Source organism: Ylistrum balloti, unplaced genomic scaffold (genome assembly GCF_031769215.1).
Source record: "Ylistrum balloti isolate Yb309-2 unplaced genomic scaffold, AGI_CSIRO_Ybal_v1 Utg370634, whole genome shotgun sequence".
Taxonomy (NCBI): Eukaryota; Metazoa; Mollusca; class Bivalvia; order Pectinida; family Pectinidae; genus Ylistrum; species Ylistrum balloti.
The window spans coordinates 218588-238626 of record NW_026782387.1 but is presented as its reverse complement, the minus strand read 5'-3'; the positions used below and the strand labels follow the sequence as shown (position 1 = coordinate 238626).

General features: G+C 33.2%; 1 protein-coding gene across 3 annotated transcripts in view; it reads left to right on the top strand.

The window, feature by feature from the left end:
- The first annotated feature begins 951 nt into the window (after positions 1-951).
- The window catches only part of LOC132557160 (uncharacterized), a 61253-nt gene continuing 42165 nt past the window's right edge, over positions 952-20039 (top strand). For all 3 annotated transcript variants that reach the window (XM_060221652.1, XM_060221653.1, XM_060221651.1), the window contains exon 1: positions 952-1140. In XM_060221652.1, the coding sequence (XP_060077635.1) occupies positions 1072-1140 (69 nt within the window). In that variant the 5' untranslated portion in view covers positions 952-1071. The remainder of the gene's footprint in view (positions 1141-20039) is intronic.

The following is a 20039-nucleotide window of genomic DNA, read 5'->3' as shown; positions in this document are numbered from 1 at the left end:
CGTGCACTGGAAAGATATAGATTCAAATTATCATCACATATCATACGATAATATAAAAACATAGGGAAAAAATCTCGACAATATCAAGTTAAAATTTCCTGAAACTAAATATCAAAGTATCAGTAAAACGTGTACGCACTACCATACACGTTTCATAATCAAATATGCGTGTAAGTTTCTATAATAACACCGTAAATTTCAGTACTGATAACCAATGGTATATACAAGCGTCATTATGTATCAAAATAGTGATTTTAATATCGAAAAATGAAACTGAAAGAACACATATTTTCGTTAAAGTAAATATATTCATTTATAGACTATTGTAATTTTTGGGGATTTTATTTTAACTTCCAAGAATCGTTTAAAACGTACTTATTTCTAATTGGCCATCGAGAAAGGAAATCTAATAGCGTCATATAGGTCAATATTGTTGTTGTTTCGTTATGGTGTCAAAAACCCATGTGGGCATAACGGGTACACAAGAGGCGTTTGCAGGGGCGGTCACCTGCTCCAGTTCGACAAACTAATTGATTTCGTGATTTATTGTCAATTCTTGCGAAGTTTGTCAGAAAAATCAATTATATGGCAAGATTGTGTTGTTAAAAATGCTTTATTATTTTTTAATATCAATTTGATATTAAGAACATTGACAAGACCTTCAGGGGCCTTTTAACGAATGGCATTCTTCGGGTATCCGATACGGAAGTGACGTAAAAATTGCAAAAATAAACAATACGCATGAAAATAGTCCATCATTATTTATTCACTAACTTCCAGATTTTTACGTTACAAGAAAGGGGATAAAAGAACGAGGTAGACATGCCATATCAAATGAGAGACTGGTAGTCCATCAATCCTGTACCAGTTCTAAATGAAATGAACAGGTTACTTACAAAGGCGGATTAATATTTTCGTGATGGAAGTAATGTAGTTCCGGAAGCCAGGAAAGATAGAAGTGTGGGATTTAGTGGTGCTGTTATCGTTTACTAGTTCGTTTGGACCCTTAATTTTATCTTATTTCGTTTGGTTTGGAGTATTGTAATCAGACAGAGCGCGTACAGGGGTGTGATGAATTGGAAGTTACTCTTTCTGACGGTAGCAGTGCTCTTGTTGGGCAGCTGCACCGCCAATTTCAAGGTAAGTGCACACACAGATACAAGGGCCTACAGTGATACTTGTTCGGGGGAATGTGAATACACCAACACGTTGTTCCGTAGTACCTATGAATGGTCGCTTCTAATCTAATGTTTACCACAAGAACAAAAAGTCCCAGATATGTGAAATGATTAATCGACCCCGATACCTGTTCTGAATACACATGGATTTTTGTTTGTTTACGAAGATGTCCAGATCAGCTCGATGTAAACAGATTTGTGTATTCCCCTTGCCCTGTGGGTATAAGAATAGGCCTATGGCCCTATTTATACACCCAGGTGAAGCAGACACCCCGTTTAATGGCTCTCTTTCAGAACACTTTATTTACATTATCATTGAAGAATAAATTTTGAGAGTTTTGTAATGGCGAACGTGCCTCAATAATATTGAAATATACACATGTGATGGGGTCAACGAGAACACGATGATTTGTGAGCGTGTAGGGATGATTCATATAGGACCATTTTATATGTCCTTTTTTGTCGTGGATCATATAGTATAATTTGTATAGACACTTCAGAAATTAAAGTATCATAAGCTTGAATATCTATATATGTACTATTTATCATATACTCCATTATCAATGTTAGATAATATGATTTTGATCCGAAATCTATTTTTGATACATAAAAAGTGATCATATGATTAAAGATAAGAAACAAATTTTAATTTATGTGCTATCTAACAGAAGTGACATATATCAGTTTCATGATAGTAATTTAAGAAGGTAACAAATTGAGAACACATGACAAGTTATGCTACTTTGTTAAAGATCATATGGAAATTTCGAATGTGATGTTCTAAATACTAAACCACAAACAATGTTAGCTTGTAAAATACATTATAAAACCGACAAAAAGCAAAACAAATAAGGTGTTTGGTATCCCTTCTGTGGACCGTGTAGCCATTTTCCAAAAAAATGGTTTAAAAAGACATGACAATTATACATATTGTTGTATCATTTTAATCCAAAACATACAATGTCTGCTACAGAAGATTTGCTCAACTGAATAACATGTTAAACACTTGAATAAATAAGCACAATTTTCGTACATTTAGAACATATATCCAGCCTACTTTGAGGCTATTTTTGTTGTTTTCACATGCCTATTCTGAAGGAAATATAATATTCCTGTATAAATCTTTATTGAAAGCTATTTGAAAAATGAAAAAATCCATGTCCTCGCACTAGTATTTCCTGGCATGTTAGCAGTAATAATTGGCCAGGCCTACATGAAACATTAACTTTGGCCAGGCCTTCATGTCAGACCAAAAACCTGGACAGTCTTTAAAGTAAAAAACTTGTATCCCCTTTCTTATTCTAATCTCCTCTTGTGATTATATCATTTGACTTTAAATGAAGAGTTTAACAAAATCATAATTTTTATTAATGAATAAGTGACAATTAAAAATAGGTCTCATTTTAGATAGCACAATGAAAGTGTCAGTGGGTATAATTACTTACTATTATTATAAATTAGATTTTTCAACCATTATTGTTCATATCATCAAGACTTGGAAAATATATGACATGGTGAATTATTGTAACGGAATCAACATTGTCATTTGCTATTATTTTTGTTTTGTTTTGTTTTTTTGTTTGCTTTTTTTAATCATTACAACATTCAATTCATCAAGCTGTTAATTCACCAATAAGTTCAAAGCCAAACTTTTTGAATTGAACAAATCCACATATTACTGTACGTAATATCATTTTCTCTAGAGTAATCCTGGTTGAGAATAAAGTTGTGGAGCTTTGTGAATTTGAAATTTTCCGTTGCAATTTCTTTTTATTGTTAAACTTTATACAGGATCACACTCCTCTTATTCCTGAAAGTAATTGAGCTCTTGATCTTGCTCTTTGTAGAGCTAGATTTGTTTTATATTCTACAACTCTTTAAATTACATTATACTACACAACCTTTCTCAAGGTGTCCTGTGTTGATTGCAGAAATTATGCATACCTCAATTAATTATTTCTGACATGAGTGGGAGTATCCTTATAAGTCGTTGTGTATCTGGTCAGGTAATGTTATTTAGGAAGTATCCTATGGCTATTTTAGGCACAATGTCACAGGTAAGACATACCTGTTTGTTGTTGTGCCAAGTTATTTACATGCTTTATCACATGATGTACAATGGTTGACTGTCAAAAAGGTGAGGTCTTATCGAATTGGAGTGAGAGCTAGAATGTTGACTTAAAACTCAGTCTTGTTAGTTTGAGGGTAGGTTGGATGGACAGGTGATACAGAAGCATTTTCAGTTTACCTGTGTGTTCCATCAAAGAGTCATTAGGAGAGAAGCATCATTGATGTGGCCTCAATTAAGTCTTGTAAATTTAAACTATTTATTGTACAAACAAGGTGGGAACTTGGGTGGATGTTGTTTCTTGGCTGTAGACACCTGTTTTATATTAGCTCTATGTAGGTAGTGGTCGCGGTGAGGAGAGTGGCTTCTCAATTGAGTTCTGTCTTTGTTACGTTTGGCAGGTATTGGTTCTGCTCTGATTAAATGTGGCGGAAGCTTAGGTACATTTGAGTATAATTAGCTTATTATGGTACTCTGGTATATCAAGAGGTAGAGTAAGGTGGGAAATGGCTTCACACATCCAGGATTATAGCCTACCTTTGGTATCCAATAATAGATATTTATATGGATTTACATGTGGCTTTGTTAGTTCAACAGCTCCTTTGATCTGAATTCTGTATTTGATGGCACATCAGACAACATTCTAAGGCCTAAAAATACCTGTGTTTCGGTAAACCATACCATCCCACTCAATATTTTTTATTGTCAATGAAGGACTATAAGGACTATTTCCTTGATTAGTGAAGCTCTTTGAGATTTCTACGGTGATGTACCCCATTTTTTCCTGGTATTGAGTTGGTAGAAACACATATTTTTATTATCAGCCCTACTTGTAATGTCATTTGACAAGAACTGTGTAATATATTATCATGTTCTTTTTACTTTGGTGGTGATATCTCTGAAATTCAGTAAATTTTGGATCAGGAAACTTCAAATTTTATGATTGAATGCAGGGTTTACTCTCAAGGGTGTCTATGTTCTCACAATATGTACTTTATTAATTTTTACGGGGTTCATTGTTAATTTAAGGAATCAAAATGAAGATTTTTGAGGGTCAGGAAAAACCCAGGAATGTAGGGTTACTCATGGTTTTATTCAACATTGCACTAACAATGGATAGGTTATTACCAGGCCTGGACTGATGGGCCTATTGCCAGATATTTATACTGTGGTGGAATTTAGCTGGGAAACAGAGGAAGTATTTTAAAACAAGTTAAATTTTTCAGGGCATTGAACGAATTATTACTTGTGTTCTATATCTATCCCATAACACCACAAGTGTATATTAATCATAATCCTGTGATCAGTACTTCACTTTCTGGTCCCATTTAATCTGCTTATGAAATGAGGAATACATTCACCTTGCGGTAATATCTTTTTACATTTTTGAAAGATAGGATTTTCCTCAGTTATCTCTTCCTCATGCCGTGCAAGGACAGTGTTCTGAGTCATTCCCCAATTAAATAGTATTCGGTATATTGATTGCTTGTAGTCACATTAAATCTTGATTGATACATAGATTAAAATCTTGTGCAAGGTCAAATGAGACAGATGCTCAGCAGTACCATACATGTATGTGAGTTACAATGTAAGATCATCAATCTTACCATCCTTGTTGTTATTGTATTGTGACTACATTATATAGTAACTGGTTAAAGAGAATCAATGCTTTCCTGTAGTAGAGATGTTGATATTCAAAATTTATTCAAACAAAGTTTCATTCATGTTAAAATCACATTAATGTCTTCAAAAGTGATCTAATCTCTAGTCAGTAACAAACGTTGAGATCGAATCCTCCTGCTCACTTTTCACATGGAAAATAGATGTACCACCCAGGAAAAAAAACAGGATTCTTTGTGTTCATTGAGAGTTGTTGAATTATTGATCTTGCTGTAGATTAGTGAGCCCTTCAGTTGCTAGTATTTCTACTGCAGAATGACAGATGTTCGCTTATTCCTGGTAGCTACTGTGGCAGTTCTCATGTACACACTGCCAATATTTCATTCTGGTTTGGGTAGATCTATGTATTCTATCCACCATGTTATCAATGTAATGGCAATTTCATTGCAATTGCCTGCTGGGATTGATTTGGGTCAGTAAAATAATGGGCCAATTTAGGCTAAATTGTGGTTGGTTGAACATGTTAAGAGAATTCATGTAGGAGAATGAATCATTATTTGAAATACGGATCATTTAGGAATTTTGAAGTTGAATTGCTGTATGCAGTAGTTTTTGAAAAGTAAAGCGACATATTTGTACATACGTGCACAAGAGATCGTGAGGTTTACATCACTCACTCTAAAGCTTTCCCTGTCTTTGAGAAATGTAGCTTTGCAGAGCAATGGGCCATGTGGCAGTACTTGGTATTGTTAATCTACAATAAGCCCATGAGGGTGACAACGCATTACCACTCATTAAAATCTAGTCAAAAGGTGGCTTATTACAGAACAATGAAATACATTTAGTCGTAATTCTAATAAGGAGCAGTAGGTATTAATGGGCATATTAATTATCGTACATGGGCTTATTTTGGATAAAAATGTTAACTCAGTAGGACTTGTTGATCTATCAGCATTTAATGTCATGATTCAGCTAATATTACGATATTTTTCATGTAAGAACATGACAAAGTAAATGTTATAAAGACTGTATATGATGTCAGAATTGAATTTTTTTCCCTGTATGATTCCAGACAGGTTCTAGTGTGGCTGTACACTATATCACAGAGGTTGATATTGTATTTTGTACAGAACAAAGAAGGCACCCTGCTATTTAGATCAATACTGCTGTCTAAAACAGCAGTGTAAACTGGGGGCAGGGGGTCTAGCTGTGTCCCCCTTACAGATAAAATCTGGAGTTGTTATTCGATCATACGTTACAGAGGGAGGTGAGACTGTTCAGATGACTACCATTGTTTTTGGTTCATGCATTAGTTAAAGTTGCTTTCTTTGCATGAATGTTATGGACATACCCTGACCTGTAGTGGGATAGTAATGACAAGAATGTTGTTCGTTTAGCTTTACTTTACCTTTGGATGCTTACTAATTTCTAATATTGTTCAGTTCTGATGAATGCCATTTCATTGTCCTGTAATAAGCCCATCCCCTGACTTTTGTCGGACATAATGTACATGTTAGCTGAACATCAAAAAGGAGGACTACAAGTAAGATATAGATTCTTTGTTCACAACACATAATTTATCAACGTGCTGGTTTTATATCTGTACCGTATGTGATGTTCCTGTTTTGAAATTTAGGAATGAGAAATGGTAGGAGATCACAGTCCTCCCAAATCATAATTTTAATTGTTTCATATATATTCTAGACCTATAAATGAAGGATAAGTTTAATTTGCGCCCATAAAAACCACCTGACATGAACATGTAAAACATTATACATGTATTGAGAATAATTTTCACATTCCTTTGCATCAACATATCCGCTTCATTTCCTATTGAAAACTTTTTATCAGTGGTGTTGGATACTGGTGAGTTAATATCCAAGTGCAGACTATTTTTAGATCAGACGTGGTATACATGTGGAGGGGAAATCAAATTCTCACATGGGTGGTGTCGTTCATGGCCAATTTGTGGAGAACTTGTGTTGATGCCCTCTTTAAGATAGGCCTGTATATATTTAAGATGCTGTAATTGTGGTTGTAGACCAAGTAGATATAGACTCTGTCTGACGATATAATTAGATACAGGGGTAAGACATGGTACTCAAAATGAAAAAAGCTGTCTGCATTCCTTTGGGAAGGTTGAATCTGTTTAATCTGTACAACAGGAGTGTATACATGTACATCAAAATATGATTAGATGATGTTATGGCTTGTAATTGTGGCTGTCTTAATTGAATTTCAGATAGAGTGTCTTACCTTTGATGAAACAACGGTCTTTGTGGTTGTCTAATTTTAGACAGGTCCTATGTCTTACTATCTGTAAATAACAGTTATCGTGATTGCCTACTTTTAGATATGATAAGCTGTTTTACTTGTAACATAAGGTTGATTGCCTACTTTTAGATATGATAAGCTGTCTTACTTGTAACATAAGGTTGCCTACTTTAAGATAAAATGAGTTTTGATGCTTTTAGATAAGATGAGCTGTCTTGCCTGAAAACAACAAAATATCACATGTAAACAACAGTGTTTGTTGTGCATACCTTTAAATAGGTTAAGGCTATTTGTTGTCCACCTTTTTGATATAGATGCTTTATCAGTAGCTGCCTACCATTAGACTAGCTGAACTGTCTGACATGTGTAAGTTGGTATTATCATAATAACATAAATAACTCTGTCACTTATCAGAGGCCAATTTGCTGCTTGATACATAATGGATGTGGTATACATATGTGATACTGATTTGTACAGTATTTTGTACATTATGAGGAGATGGGGGTGATCGAGGAAGTTGGGGGTGATAGAAGTTGGGGGTGATTGAGGAAGTTGGGGTGATTGGGCAGAAGATTTGAGAGATATTGTTTGTTTGCTGGGCTAATCACATCTGTAAGTAGATGGGTCATTTTGAGGAAGGGTCTCATTGTAGTAGCTAGTAGCCATTTCACTGGACAACATACGAGAGGAAGTGTCAGTATAACACATCAACACACACTGGTTGTTTACCAGCTTTCTGAGGAACACAAACCACAAGGGATAGGGGGTATTTAACCAATGACCTCAAATCTTTCAGATTGCATCGGCCAACTCTACTAACTGAGATACTGTAGCCCTTATTATTGATATGGATACAAGGGACATAAATCTGTAACAAAAAGTATATATATAAGCAAGGGTTTTTATGGAGGTTAAGAATATGGGACCCATTTGAATTTATTTTTATAATATGGTCAATTCCCAAATGTATAGTTTCCTCCCAAAAATTCCTTCCCAAATGAACATTTTTTTCAAGAGATGACTTAAGAAGGCCTAAATGAGTAGATAAAAGGGCTGATTGAGGGCAACATTGTCAGTTTTGGAATTTGTGTGTTGTCACACGATATCTCCAAGTAGTTGGGTTTGGTATTTGGATCAAGATGCTAGAGGGAAGTAACTGGTCACATAAATAATGTCTACTACACACAACTTGCATAAGGCAGTCTAAACACTGCAATCAGACAAGTATTGATCAAAACAGATACTGAAGCCGATACACACATGGGTATTGTGATTCAAAATAGTTGCATTGTATATGTATACAGTTATTAATGTCGTAACATATTTTCCTGGTCTTACCTTATTTAAGTATTGTGAATAGGAGAAATTGTGTTGAGTTCTGGCATTGAACTTGTCATACCAAGACAGGGTCTATGTCAGTTTCTTTACCTAAGGCATTTTATACAATATTTCCCTACAATTTGAGTGAAAATTTACTTCTTTTTTGTAACTGAATTTTGTTATGAAAGAGTTTCTTAATTGAAGATTGCTTGGACAGATTCATATGGAAATTCATGGGGGATCTTACCATAATGATACATACATAATGGTATTATGTCAATTTATAGAAAAATAATTGGACATCAACAAATTTTATTTTTCACTTCAATTTACAAAACAATAAGAACAGAAATTTTCTCCTCAATCTCTCAAAAGCTATTTTTATAATGCAGATTCTCTATGGAATTTTAAATGTGCAGATTAAGGAAGCATTAACCCCGGGAAGTTAAAACAACATTTCGTCTGAATTCAGACTGGGCTGATTCAAATTCAGGTGATTGGTTTGTTTTTTAGGCATTAAAACATGAATAAATTTATCTAAACACTTAAGTGAGCTGAGGTAAGTGAGCTAGACCAAGCATTAGGCAAATTGGTACTGCACTGGACAAAGAATTCATGATAATGAGTTTGCTGAGTATTGGTTTGTCTTTCATCGCTGCTATGGACAACTTTTGTTATATAAGAGTTATTAAATTATACCCTTCTGAGGACAGATGGAATATTCTTCATTTTGAGTTAGGATTATTCCAAATAGAAAAAGGGGAGTTTCAAAAAGTAAAATCATATTCAGATAATTTTCTTACAATATCAAGTATTTACCTTGTGGATTTAATTTTGGTCAGGTATATGTAATCCAGCTGGCATTCTTACAAAAATCTGTATCTGAAGGGAATTGTGATATTTCAATACAGCATAGTATATATTTGTATAATAGGTCTCTTTTGAATGTTCACGTTGACCTAAAAAAGAAATTAGAGTGAATTTGGATATAACTTGACGCCGAGTGAATAAAAACCATCCTGTGATCTTTTCTTAACTGCTGTACGCTACCTTATAATATATCCTTTTTGTATATCTTTCTTTGTAACTTTGAGGTCCACACCTGTAACTTATCCAGATGAAGATCGTAAGAAGTGACAAAATGTTTGCCGTGAGGGCCTTCTTTGTGTTTTACTGATGCACTGTATTTATATATCATATTTCAATACCAGCTTAGGGGCTGTGATAGCTTGAAATGGTCATCAGAGCATTGGCATATGGGTGAAGATTTGAAGTGTGTGGTTCAATGTTTCCTACCTGTAGTGGTTTGTGTTTTTTAGGAACCCGAGAAATGGCCCTGTCTTTTTTATATATGAACTATATCTTTTATTTAAATTAACAGTTATAAAGTACAAATATAGAACAACATTTTTAATGTGAAACACTTGTCATTGCAGCATGCATATGTACCCACTCCAATATGCATAACTTCGTGAAAAGTAATACAAATTTTGTAATCACATTGATATCCTTAAGAGTAAAATGTCCTGTAAACAATATTTCAAAATAAAACTCAATGAATACATACTCATGAACTTATATAAATAGTAACGTCGATAGCACTTTACTTGTAATGAAAAGGTAAAGGCCGCAGCAATGTCACTGAAGCATAACTATTCCCAAACAGCACTTTAAAAGTGTATACTGTAGTATAAGATAATTTATGTTTATCCAGAAAATGTATTTAATCATAAATGAATGTGTCAATGACAAGCTAGTATTTTTATTAATCTTTACAGTAAGCAGAGTACAGTGTTTTTTGTTTTACATTTGGTTGCCAAATTCTTTATAAATTCAAAGTTTCACCTGTGCACCTGTATAAATGCCGGGATTAATGTTCTATCAAAAATTACAATAGAGCTCGTCAACATTGATACTCCTGATCGAACGCACTCAGTCATTTGGACCAGAACTGGAAATTTTTTCCAGAGACAAGAGGACGTCTGAATATTCGACTCAAAAAGGAAATTTTGATGGAATATAGAAGGGATGGACCACAAGATATATTTGACACAAACACAGTAATCGACTGTTAAAATGTTCAAAATCATTCATGTTTAATTCACTAAGATAAAGGAAAGGAAAATTGGGACCAAACAAAGCATTCAACTTATCCACTGTGTACGATTCAAGTGTGTTTGACACAAGCACGGTTTTCTGTTCTATAATTATCCCAAATATGACCTAATTTTATTTATGGATATAATTGTTGGACACATCACTAAGCATAAGAAAGGGGAGATAACTGTTGGACACATCACTTAGCATGAGAAAGGGGAGATAACTGTTAACTTGGACACATTACTAAGCATAAGAAAGGGGATTTAACTGGATACATTACCTAGCCAGGGAAAAGGTAGCTGGGCAGTTATTTTACAGTCATGTTTTCAAGAAAATATTTTCCTTGTGATCTAATTTTATTATAATTCCATAAAGAATATACCAATGACAATCAGTCATAGAACATTTAGTTAAAAATTCTGCTATGGTAACGATGAAAAAAAGATGTATTCATGTATGCAAGGGTATTAACATATGTCGACATGGAACCTCTTTCCCCATCTGTAATGTATAATGGTCACAAATTATTACCACTTCGAACTTCAGGGGATTGACTTTAATTTGTTTGATAGTTTTGTTAGATGATGTAAATGATGAATAGCCAGGGTGATTTCCCTTTTGAGGTTGTCTTTTTGTAGTGGCAGGTGACTTCCTCATTGAGCATCATGCAGAAGACCCATCAAATGTCATCCATAAAAATTGAGGTAAAATGTCTGGCCAAAGGACACAACAGGGACAACACATATATGTATGGGATGGGCCATGATATCAGCTTCGTGAAAACTGCCTTGGGAGAGATCAAACCACACATTTCAGATCTTCACTTGAAATTAGATTAGTCAGTCTCTCTTTGATATATCATTTAAGAAATATTTCATTTTTGAAAATATATGATACAGCCCATGGGAATCTTCATTCTTGGCTTCAAATCAATTGCTGAATGTTGAAATACTTAGGAAGAAATAAAAAAAGAAAGTTGAAAATTTATACATTCAAAATATTGTAACTTTCATTTAATTGATAAGAGATATGACAACTAGAGGATTGAAACTGAAAGTAGAACTGAGAGATGTGACATGATTAACATAACATTTAATGCAGAAAAAATTATCGTTAGTATAAAATTTCCTGTCTGGAAATACAAGAAAAATTTCCAATATTTTTAAGATGACATGTTCTATTCTTAAATAGAAATCAAGATCATCCAAGGTAAATATATTTTCATTAATCTGTAATTTGGCAGGAAGTATATAGATATATATAAATATACATTTAGTTTGATGATGCAACTGAAGTTTTTTAAAGAAATTATTTTGATGTGAATTTACTGCCAAATTTATTCTCAATATTTTGATGATACATAGCAAAATAAATACCTATGATGTAAGTTCCCCACCTCTGGAAAAACATTTCTCATAATTCGTGTGAAGAAATCCTTTGGACGTAAGAGAGGGTAATTTTGGATGGATATTAGTAGATATTTTATTGTATTATTAGTCACACATGAACCAGTCACCACCAATGGTATGCACCTGGAATTCAACAGGAAACCAGTCATTTCTTCATACACAGACAAGGTAATATCTCTGATAGGCTATACTGACACAATAAACTATTTTTATGTGCTTGCATGACCGTAAAGACACATCTGTGAGGAACATTCAATCTGTTTATGAAAAAGAACTACAATATTAACTTTCAATACCAGCTGTCAATTGTTAAAAACCATTTTACTAAATAGAGATATTGTTTCTGTTGGTATACAGTGATAACATTTTATGAATTTATAATACCTAATATTCCTCAAGTATATAAAGTTAATTTGAATAGAATTTAACAGAGAAATGTGGGCGACTGTATTTGACTTAATAAACACTCACTATGTTAACAAAAACATCAGAGGTTTGAGTGATAAAACTAGAGGTAGGTGAACAGTTTAATAAAACTTTTGACATGGAAAACTACAGGAAATTAATGTATAAAAATATTTTTTAAAAAAAATAAATAAATTTTTATGAATAAAGCATAGCAAATAATTAGAAATGAATGAAAAATTTTGGTAGATCAGAAACCATACAAATGTAGCTTTATAGTGGAATTAATTTAAAACATACTTTGATTTAATTTGTTGATTTGATATTCAGAACATAATAATGAAACCTGACTAACCAAATTATATATATTAAATGTATGAAGTGCCACACTGAGAGAAACATCACTGAATAACATGTTTTTACTTTTATAGTAAATATGATAGATTACAACAGTGAGGTTTGATAATGTCAAGTTGTAGTTAATGGGCACAGAATCAAAATGTGTCCATGTATGAACAGCAAGAACATTGTAAGGATCATATTGTCAATCTGTAGTTAATTGTAAGAGATGGTACTGTGTGTATATACATAAATAAGGGACAAAGAATTCCTCCATGAATTGGACTTAGACCTGTGCCAAATATATTGATGTGAAAGGTTATATATCCTCAGCTGATAAAGACATGTAGGTATTAGTTTTGGGTTAGGTCTGTTAAGTATTTAGGCCCATAGAAGAGGAGAGACAACACAAATGGGCCGAGGCCTTGTATTGTATGTTACCTTTATAGACCTCCTTAGTTTCTAATGTATTAATGTCTGTCATATTGTGAACAAGCTCTGTTCAAACTCATCCGTAAAAATAGTTCACCATCAATTCCTAATGTATGTAGGAAACACCATCAATTCCCAATGTATGTAGCAAACACCATCAATTCCTAATGTATGTAGGAAACACCACCAATTCCTAATGTATGTAGAAAACACCACCAATTCCTAATGTATGTAGCAAACACCATCAATTCCAAATGTATGTAGGAAACACCATCAATTCCTAATGTATGTAGAAAACACCATCAATTCCTAATGTATGTAGAAAACACCATCAATTCCTAATGTATATAGCAAACACCATCAATTCCTAATGTATGTAGCAAATACCACCAGTTCCTAATGTATGTAGGAAACACCACCAATTCCTAATGTATGTAGCAAACGCCACCAGTTCCTAATGTATGTAGGAAACACCATCAATTCCTAATGTATGTAGCAAACACCATCAATTCCTAATGTATGTAGCAAATACCACCAGTTCCTAATGTATGTAGGAAACACCACCAATTCCTAATGTATGTAGCAAACGCCACCAGTTCCTAATGTATGTAGGAAACACCATCAATTCCTAATGTATGTAGAAAACACCAACAATTCCTTATGTTTGTAGCAAACACCATCAATTCCTGATGTATGTAGCAAACACCACCAGTTCCTAATGTATGTAGCAAATACCACCAGTTCCTAATGTATGTAGGAAACACCACCAATTCCTAATGTATGTAGCAAACACCACCAATTCCTAATGTATGTAGCAAACACCATCAGTTCCTAATGTATGTAGCAAACACCATCAATTCCTAATGTATGTAGCAAACACCAACAATTCCTTATGTTTGTAGCAAACACCATCAATTCCTGATGTATGTAGCAAACACCACCAGTTCCTAATGTATGTAGGAAACACCATCAATTCCTAATGTATGTAGCAAACACCATCAATTCCTAATGTATGTAGCAAACACCATCAATTCCTAATGTATGTAGCAAATACCACCAATTCCTAATGTATGTAGAAAACACCATCAATTCCTAATGTATGTAGCAAACACCACCAATTCCTAATGTATGTAGAAAACACCATCAATTCCTAATGTATGTAGCAAACACCACCAGTTCCTAATGTATGTAGGAAACACCATCAATTCCTAATGTATGTAGCAAACACCAACAATTCCTTATGTTTGTAGCAAACACCATCAATTCCTGATGTATGTAGCAAACACCACCAGTTCCTAATGTATGTAGGAAACACCATTAATTCCTAATGTATGTAGCAAACACCATCAATTCCTAATGTATGTAGCAATGACCATCAATTTGATCTGTTTTCACTATATTATCACTATCTAGTCTTGTCCAATGGATATATCTGAAAATTTATGTAAATTTGATAACCATCTGTACTATTTGACCTTTATTTGGCAACAGTTTTGATCACATTCAGTATACCTATAGATATCTATTTTCTAAATGACCTCAACAACACAAGTTGAAGTATCAAGGCATGGATATAGTTACTTCATACAACTCCTAATTTACTGTAGAGTTGTATAATATTTTTATTCTATAATAAGCCCTTGAAGTCAAAACATCAGGTTTGATTCAGAGTGAGAGGTTGGATTTAATGTGAAATAGGACAGAATTTGTAAGCAATACCTAACAGCAAAAGATATGGCTTGCCTTATTACCAGACACTGGGTTTTACCAAAACACCAGCATTTGTCATAGAGACAAAGCATCACAATTGAAAAGTTACAACCACTTACCAACCCACATTTACGAACAACCTGGGCTTATTGGCAGATAATTATGGTAGCTTGAAAATTAATGGAAGTTCATGCAGGTAAACATACAGAAATAATAATTGAAAAGGACATTGTAACATTTAACGATCATGATCTTTCTAGATATATTCATATAGACCTGATATAAATGTCTGTTGTAATGACGGGATATTCATGGGCTTAGGATATGAGGGTGTAATAAAATGTCATGTTTCCTTAATTGTGAAACATAGTACTGAATAGATTTTTATTACAACCAGTTCGAGAATTTTTAGATGTTAAGAAGACAACACTCACCTTCATTAGACAAATGACCATAGTAGCATACCGTTTTTTTTTCAGGCTGTAAACCACAACCGATTATAAGCAGCAGGGTTGGTTTTTAGCATTTTTTTTTTCAACTTGATTCACATAAAAGACACATCAGAATATAAATAAGCTGTTCCCTTTCTTATGATGTGGTAACCATTATGTTGACCAATGTTCGTTGATATAACAGACAATCGAAGACAATTCATCAATATCATCAGAGAATGTTATTTTAATCTTAAAATCATCCTCTATACGTTTGCAAATGACAGTTCTAGAGATCTGTTTCAGTCAAAAACACATGTTGGACAGGTACTCATTAAAAATTTGATACCCAGGTCGTGTACTGGTATCCTTGCTTTAAATCTCTGTTTTTTATTCTTTCTGGAAGCCTGATATGTTAAAGCAATCAAAATTATCTGGTTGCAAGGTAATACAGGTCAATAGTGCATATGATATGCCTTGTCAAAATGGCCATTCCAAAATACATAATGGTCCGAAACTGATGAATCAGACCAGTGTTTTTTTTGTCATTCTGCCGATTTTTTCCATCCACATATAATTCGCATCAGTATATAAGCCGCACTTCTGACCACTGAGGAAGAAAGCTGCAGCTTATAACCTGAAAAATATATTAATCAACTTTACTTTCAAGGAATAGTACATATACTGTAACCACTTATGTATGAAATATCACCAAGTGGACCTGTTCCCACGATATTCTTATCACCATTTGGTCATACAAAATGAAATTTAATCACCGTCTTGTACTTGTGGACCACATTATAAGTGAACTTATACTTTATTGGTAGTTTGTTTGATAAATATGACAGTGTAGTCATGGAAATGTCACATTATTTAAATTTTTGGACTTGTTTTGATATATTTACATCTATTCAGTGTTCGTTTCCTTGTTTCAATGTTAATGAAACCACCGAAAAAAAAAAAAAAAATGAAAGAGTGTAATCAATGAAGTTTAGATAATAAGGTATTTTATTAATAACCATACAGTTATATCATAACTAAATCACCTTATACATGAGAGTTTTTTAGCAAAGTTCTAAAAAAAATTTTAATCTTTAATCTATGATACAGTTTTTTATGATATTGGATATGACTGGTGAGTGTAGATAAACATTGTTATAATTAGTTGTTTTATCTTTGATAAATCAGCTTCAAATTTTATAAAAGCTGATCATGAAACCCTTAAAGTTTAGTTTGTGACAAATCTGAGATTTTATTAATTAGTTTATTCACTTATGTTAACTTGGCAATCAAGTTTGATATAAATTGAATTTGGAAATGCTGCAAAAAGTATTAATTGAAAACTGTGTCACCTCATGGTGTAACAGTTTGGGCTTCTTAAAATATATGTATGGCTTTCTTGCCCAATAAATATTGTATGTAGAATGTAAATCAGGATTAATGTTATTGGATGGCAAACAGATGTATTTTGAATTGTGGCCTTAAAAATGAATACATTAAGTACACCTGAAGGTGAAATTCCTTTGTATGATTGGTAGATATTTCCAATGTATTGTTAACATTGTGACCATGTCTAGCTGTCAACGTTTTCACATTAAACTTTTATGATCTGGCTCTATGAAAGGCTTGTTTGTCACGGATCAGAATACAATACATTTAACTATTCCCAGTTTTTTTATGCCTTGAAGGTTATGTTTGAACTTTTGAACACATTACTTGGTAGTTTTTTGACAGCTTATTTTGTGTTTTACCTTCTACAAAATTATGGTCAATCTTTTCTAATGTTTTCGTTTATTTCTATAAGTTAATTTAAAACCATCGGATTGTAAAAAAAAAAAAAAAATTTTTAAATACATTAGTCGAATCTTTAAACTAACAATTGAAGAAATGAGAACAAAATATGAACATAAACCCCTAAAAAGAAAAAGGTTGATGAGTTTCATAAAAGTGAATTATATTTTAGATATTCTATAAAAACCGTTAAATTTTGTAGTTAGAATATCATCTGTAAATTTTCTTAGTTATTTGTCAACATGGTTAAAAAAAGGGGAATTGGCAAATGAAAATTGACATACACATGTAGAAGATTGTCAACATGGACAATGCTGTTTTCAGATATCAATCAATTACATTTGCAAGGTTGACATTTTTCAAGCAATACACAAAGTCAAGAGGAGATTGAACCGTATACATACAGACGAAAAATGTGGACATTAACTTCAAAAATACCGGCGACAATCTCTAGTGGCCTGTTGTCAATAGACGGAAGAAAATGGACTTCAGCTGATCTACTGATGGGAGCGCTTTATCTTGTCATACATGCTTTAAGTGTTAATGATGGTAAATGACCCAGACAACTTCTGTCAGACTTGTACTTTTGGTAAGAGATTTTACTTTAAGTATCCGATTTTTTGTAATTTGTTAAAAATATTTGGACTTATTTTCATGTCTTTGAAAAACAGCTATGGAAAATACAGTAAATGTCCAATAGACACCCAAGGTTATTAAAATCAAGTGTGCTGGAAACCCATGTTTGTAAATACATCGTTGAGAAAACTTCAGTAACGACACAGGTCCAATCTAATGGTTAGTTTTAATATAGTGCAACTTTGTATTTCCACCTTTCGGTTAAATTCTTAGAATTTAGATTTGAAACAAACTTTCAATTTTATCAAACGGAAGGATTTAAAAATCCAAGTTGGAGCAACATGTATTGATCTCAAAGACTTAGAACCTGTCCCTGTATTTTATCTTTTTACCACTATTTCCTGTAATATACTCAGCTGTCAATTACTCCCTGTCCAGTCCATGGTGGAAAAAATTTTCTGTCTCATTGGACTGGTCAAACTTTGGTAAAGTTGATGATATTATTAACGAAGGGCGTGAAAATAAGGTCAGTTTTAGTATGTGGGTGAGTTCATAATTAAGCTTGTAATGAGATACACATGATTTAATTAGAGTTATAGATTATCATGTAGGTCAGGCCCTAAGATAAGGGCAAGTAACCTTTGTAACTTGGCAGCTACACAGATGGTTAAATAATATTAATACTCTTGTGACAATACGATAGGTAAGACATCTGCCTATGGGTTATTAATCTGTGGATATTTCTTCACAATATTGGAGCTATTTCCTTAATCTGAGAATATTTCTTCACAATATTGGAGCTATTTCCTTAATCTCTGAAAATTTCTTCACAATATTGGAGCTATTTCCTTAATCACTGAATATTTCTTCACACTGTTGGAGTCATTTCCTGTGGAATTAAGATTTAAGGGCTTACAATGCTTATGACATATCACCTCCCCTCACCTTAGAAGATTATGTGATGAGTTATACCCCCAGGAAAGGATGTTTGATCATTCAAGTATGATTTATTTCACTTCATAAAACAAAACATTTCTCATTTTCAAATATCATTTTTTGCCTTGAATAATTTACAGTATCCTCAAAATGCCAAGAAAATTATCTCATCCCAACTAAGTTGCCTTCACAAAAAATGATAATGATGAGTATAAAATAGATTTTGAACATTCACACAAATTTTCTATTGATTTGATATCTATCAGCCTTTCCTTTATAGCATTTATGTTTGTTGTATTCATTGATATGACCTATTTTTTATGTTTTGTATGTTTTTGCATCTGACTGTATGTTTAAGTCCACCCTATATTGTTTTGACCGTTTTCAAGGCAGGACTCTTAGAGCTAATAGTCCTATTATACCCTTATTAAAAACAATTTTAGAAAATGTTAAAAGCATTTTCAGACTACTTATCCATCTTTTCTTTCCTGGCAGTTAAGGTTTAATTATTGGCAAAAAATTGGCAACATGGCTAACTATTACTAAATATGTAGGAAGAGAAGAATCATGAAAACATATGCTTCAGATGGAATCAAATGACCATATTGCATCAGCTAGAAACACATACAATGCTTGTAGACAGCTTTTACCTTTTCTATGTTTATTCATCATGCTGAGTTTCACTTCTTGCTCTACTGTTGTGTACAAAAGATTGATTAGACTTGTCAATGTTTATGTCATCAACGACTGAAGGTCTTTAATCAATACTCTACCCATGTATATCTTATAGACACAATTGGTTTCTGTAGACGATTTCATATCTAAGTAAGTGGTAAATGCATAACCAGAGACAAAACACTTTCAAATTAGATCAAGCCAATTAAGAGTAGTGTCTTTAGGAAGTATAGCACCATATTTCATAAGAGTTTCCAGTGGGATGGAATTTGCAAAATGTTGTTTGTAAGTGCTCTGCGTATTGAGTTATAGGTCCTGCATGTTTGAAATTGTTCTTGTCTTGAAAGGTGGCAATGGTTGTGTAAGTACCAGTCAACTCTTAGCCCTAGATTTTATAGAAGTACATATTCCCAATCAAGCAAATGGTTTAAAGGTATCATATGTATATGATATAGGAGACTTTTTTAAATGTGTGAAGAATTCAAATGCCTATTTTTAGACACTGTGATCAATCTGCAATTTATTTTTGTGAGTCCTTTTCAGAGTTATTGCTAAAAACTATGGGTCCCATAATATAAAGCTTTTTAAGTATTTCAAGAAATACTATGAGTCCTATAAAAATTTTATGAGAACGGGACTCACGACTGATATGTTGATTGATCACCGAGACAGCTAGGAGAAAACATTAACGTGGAGTGTCATTAATCCAGTCTCCACTAAACAGGTGTGTCATTAATCCAGTCGCCACTAAACAGGTGTGTCATTAATCCAGTCC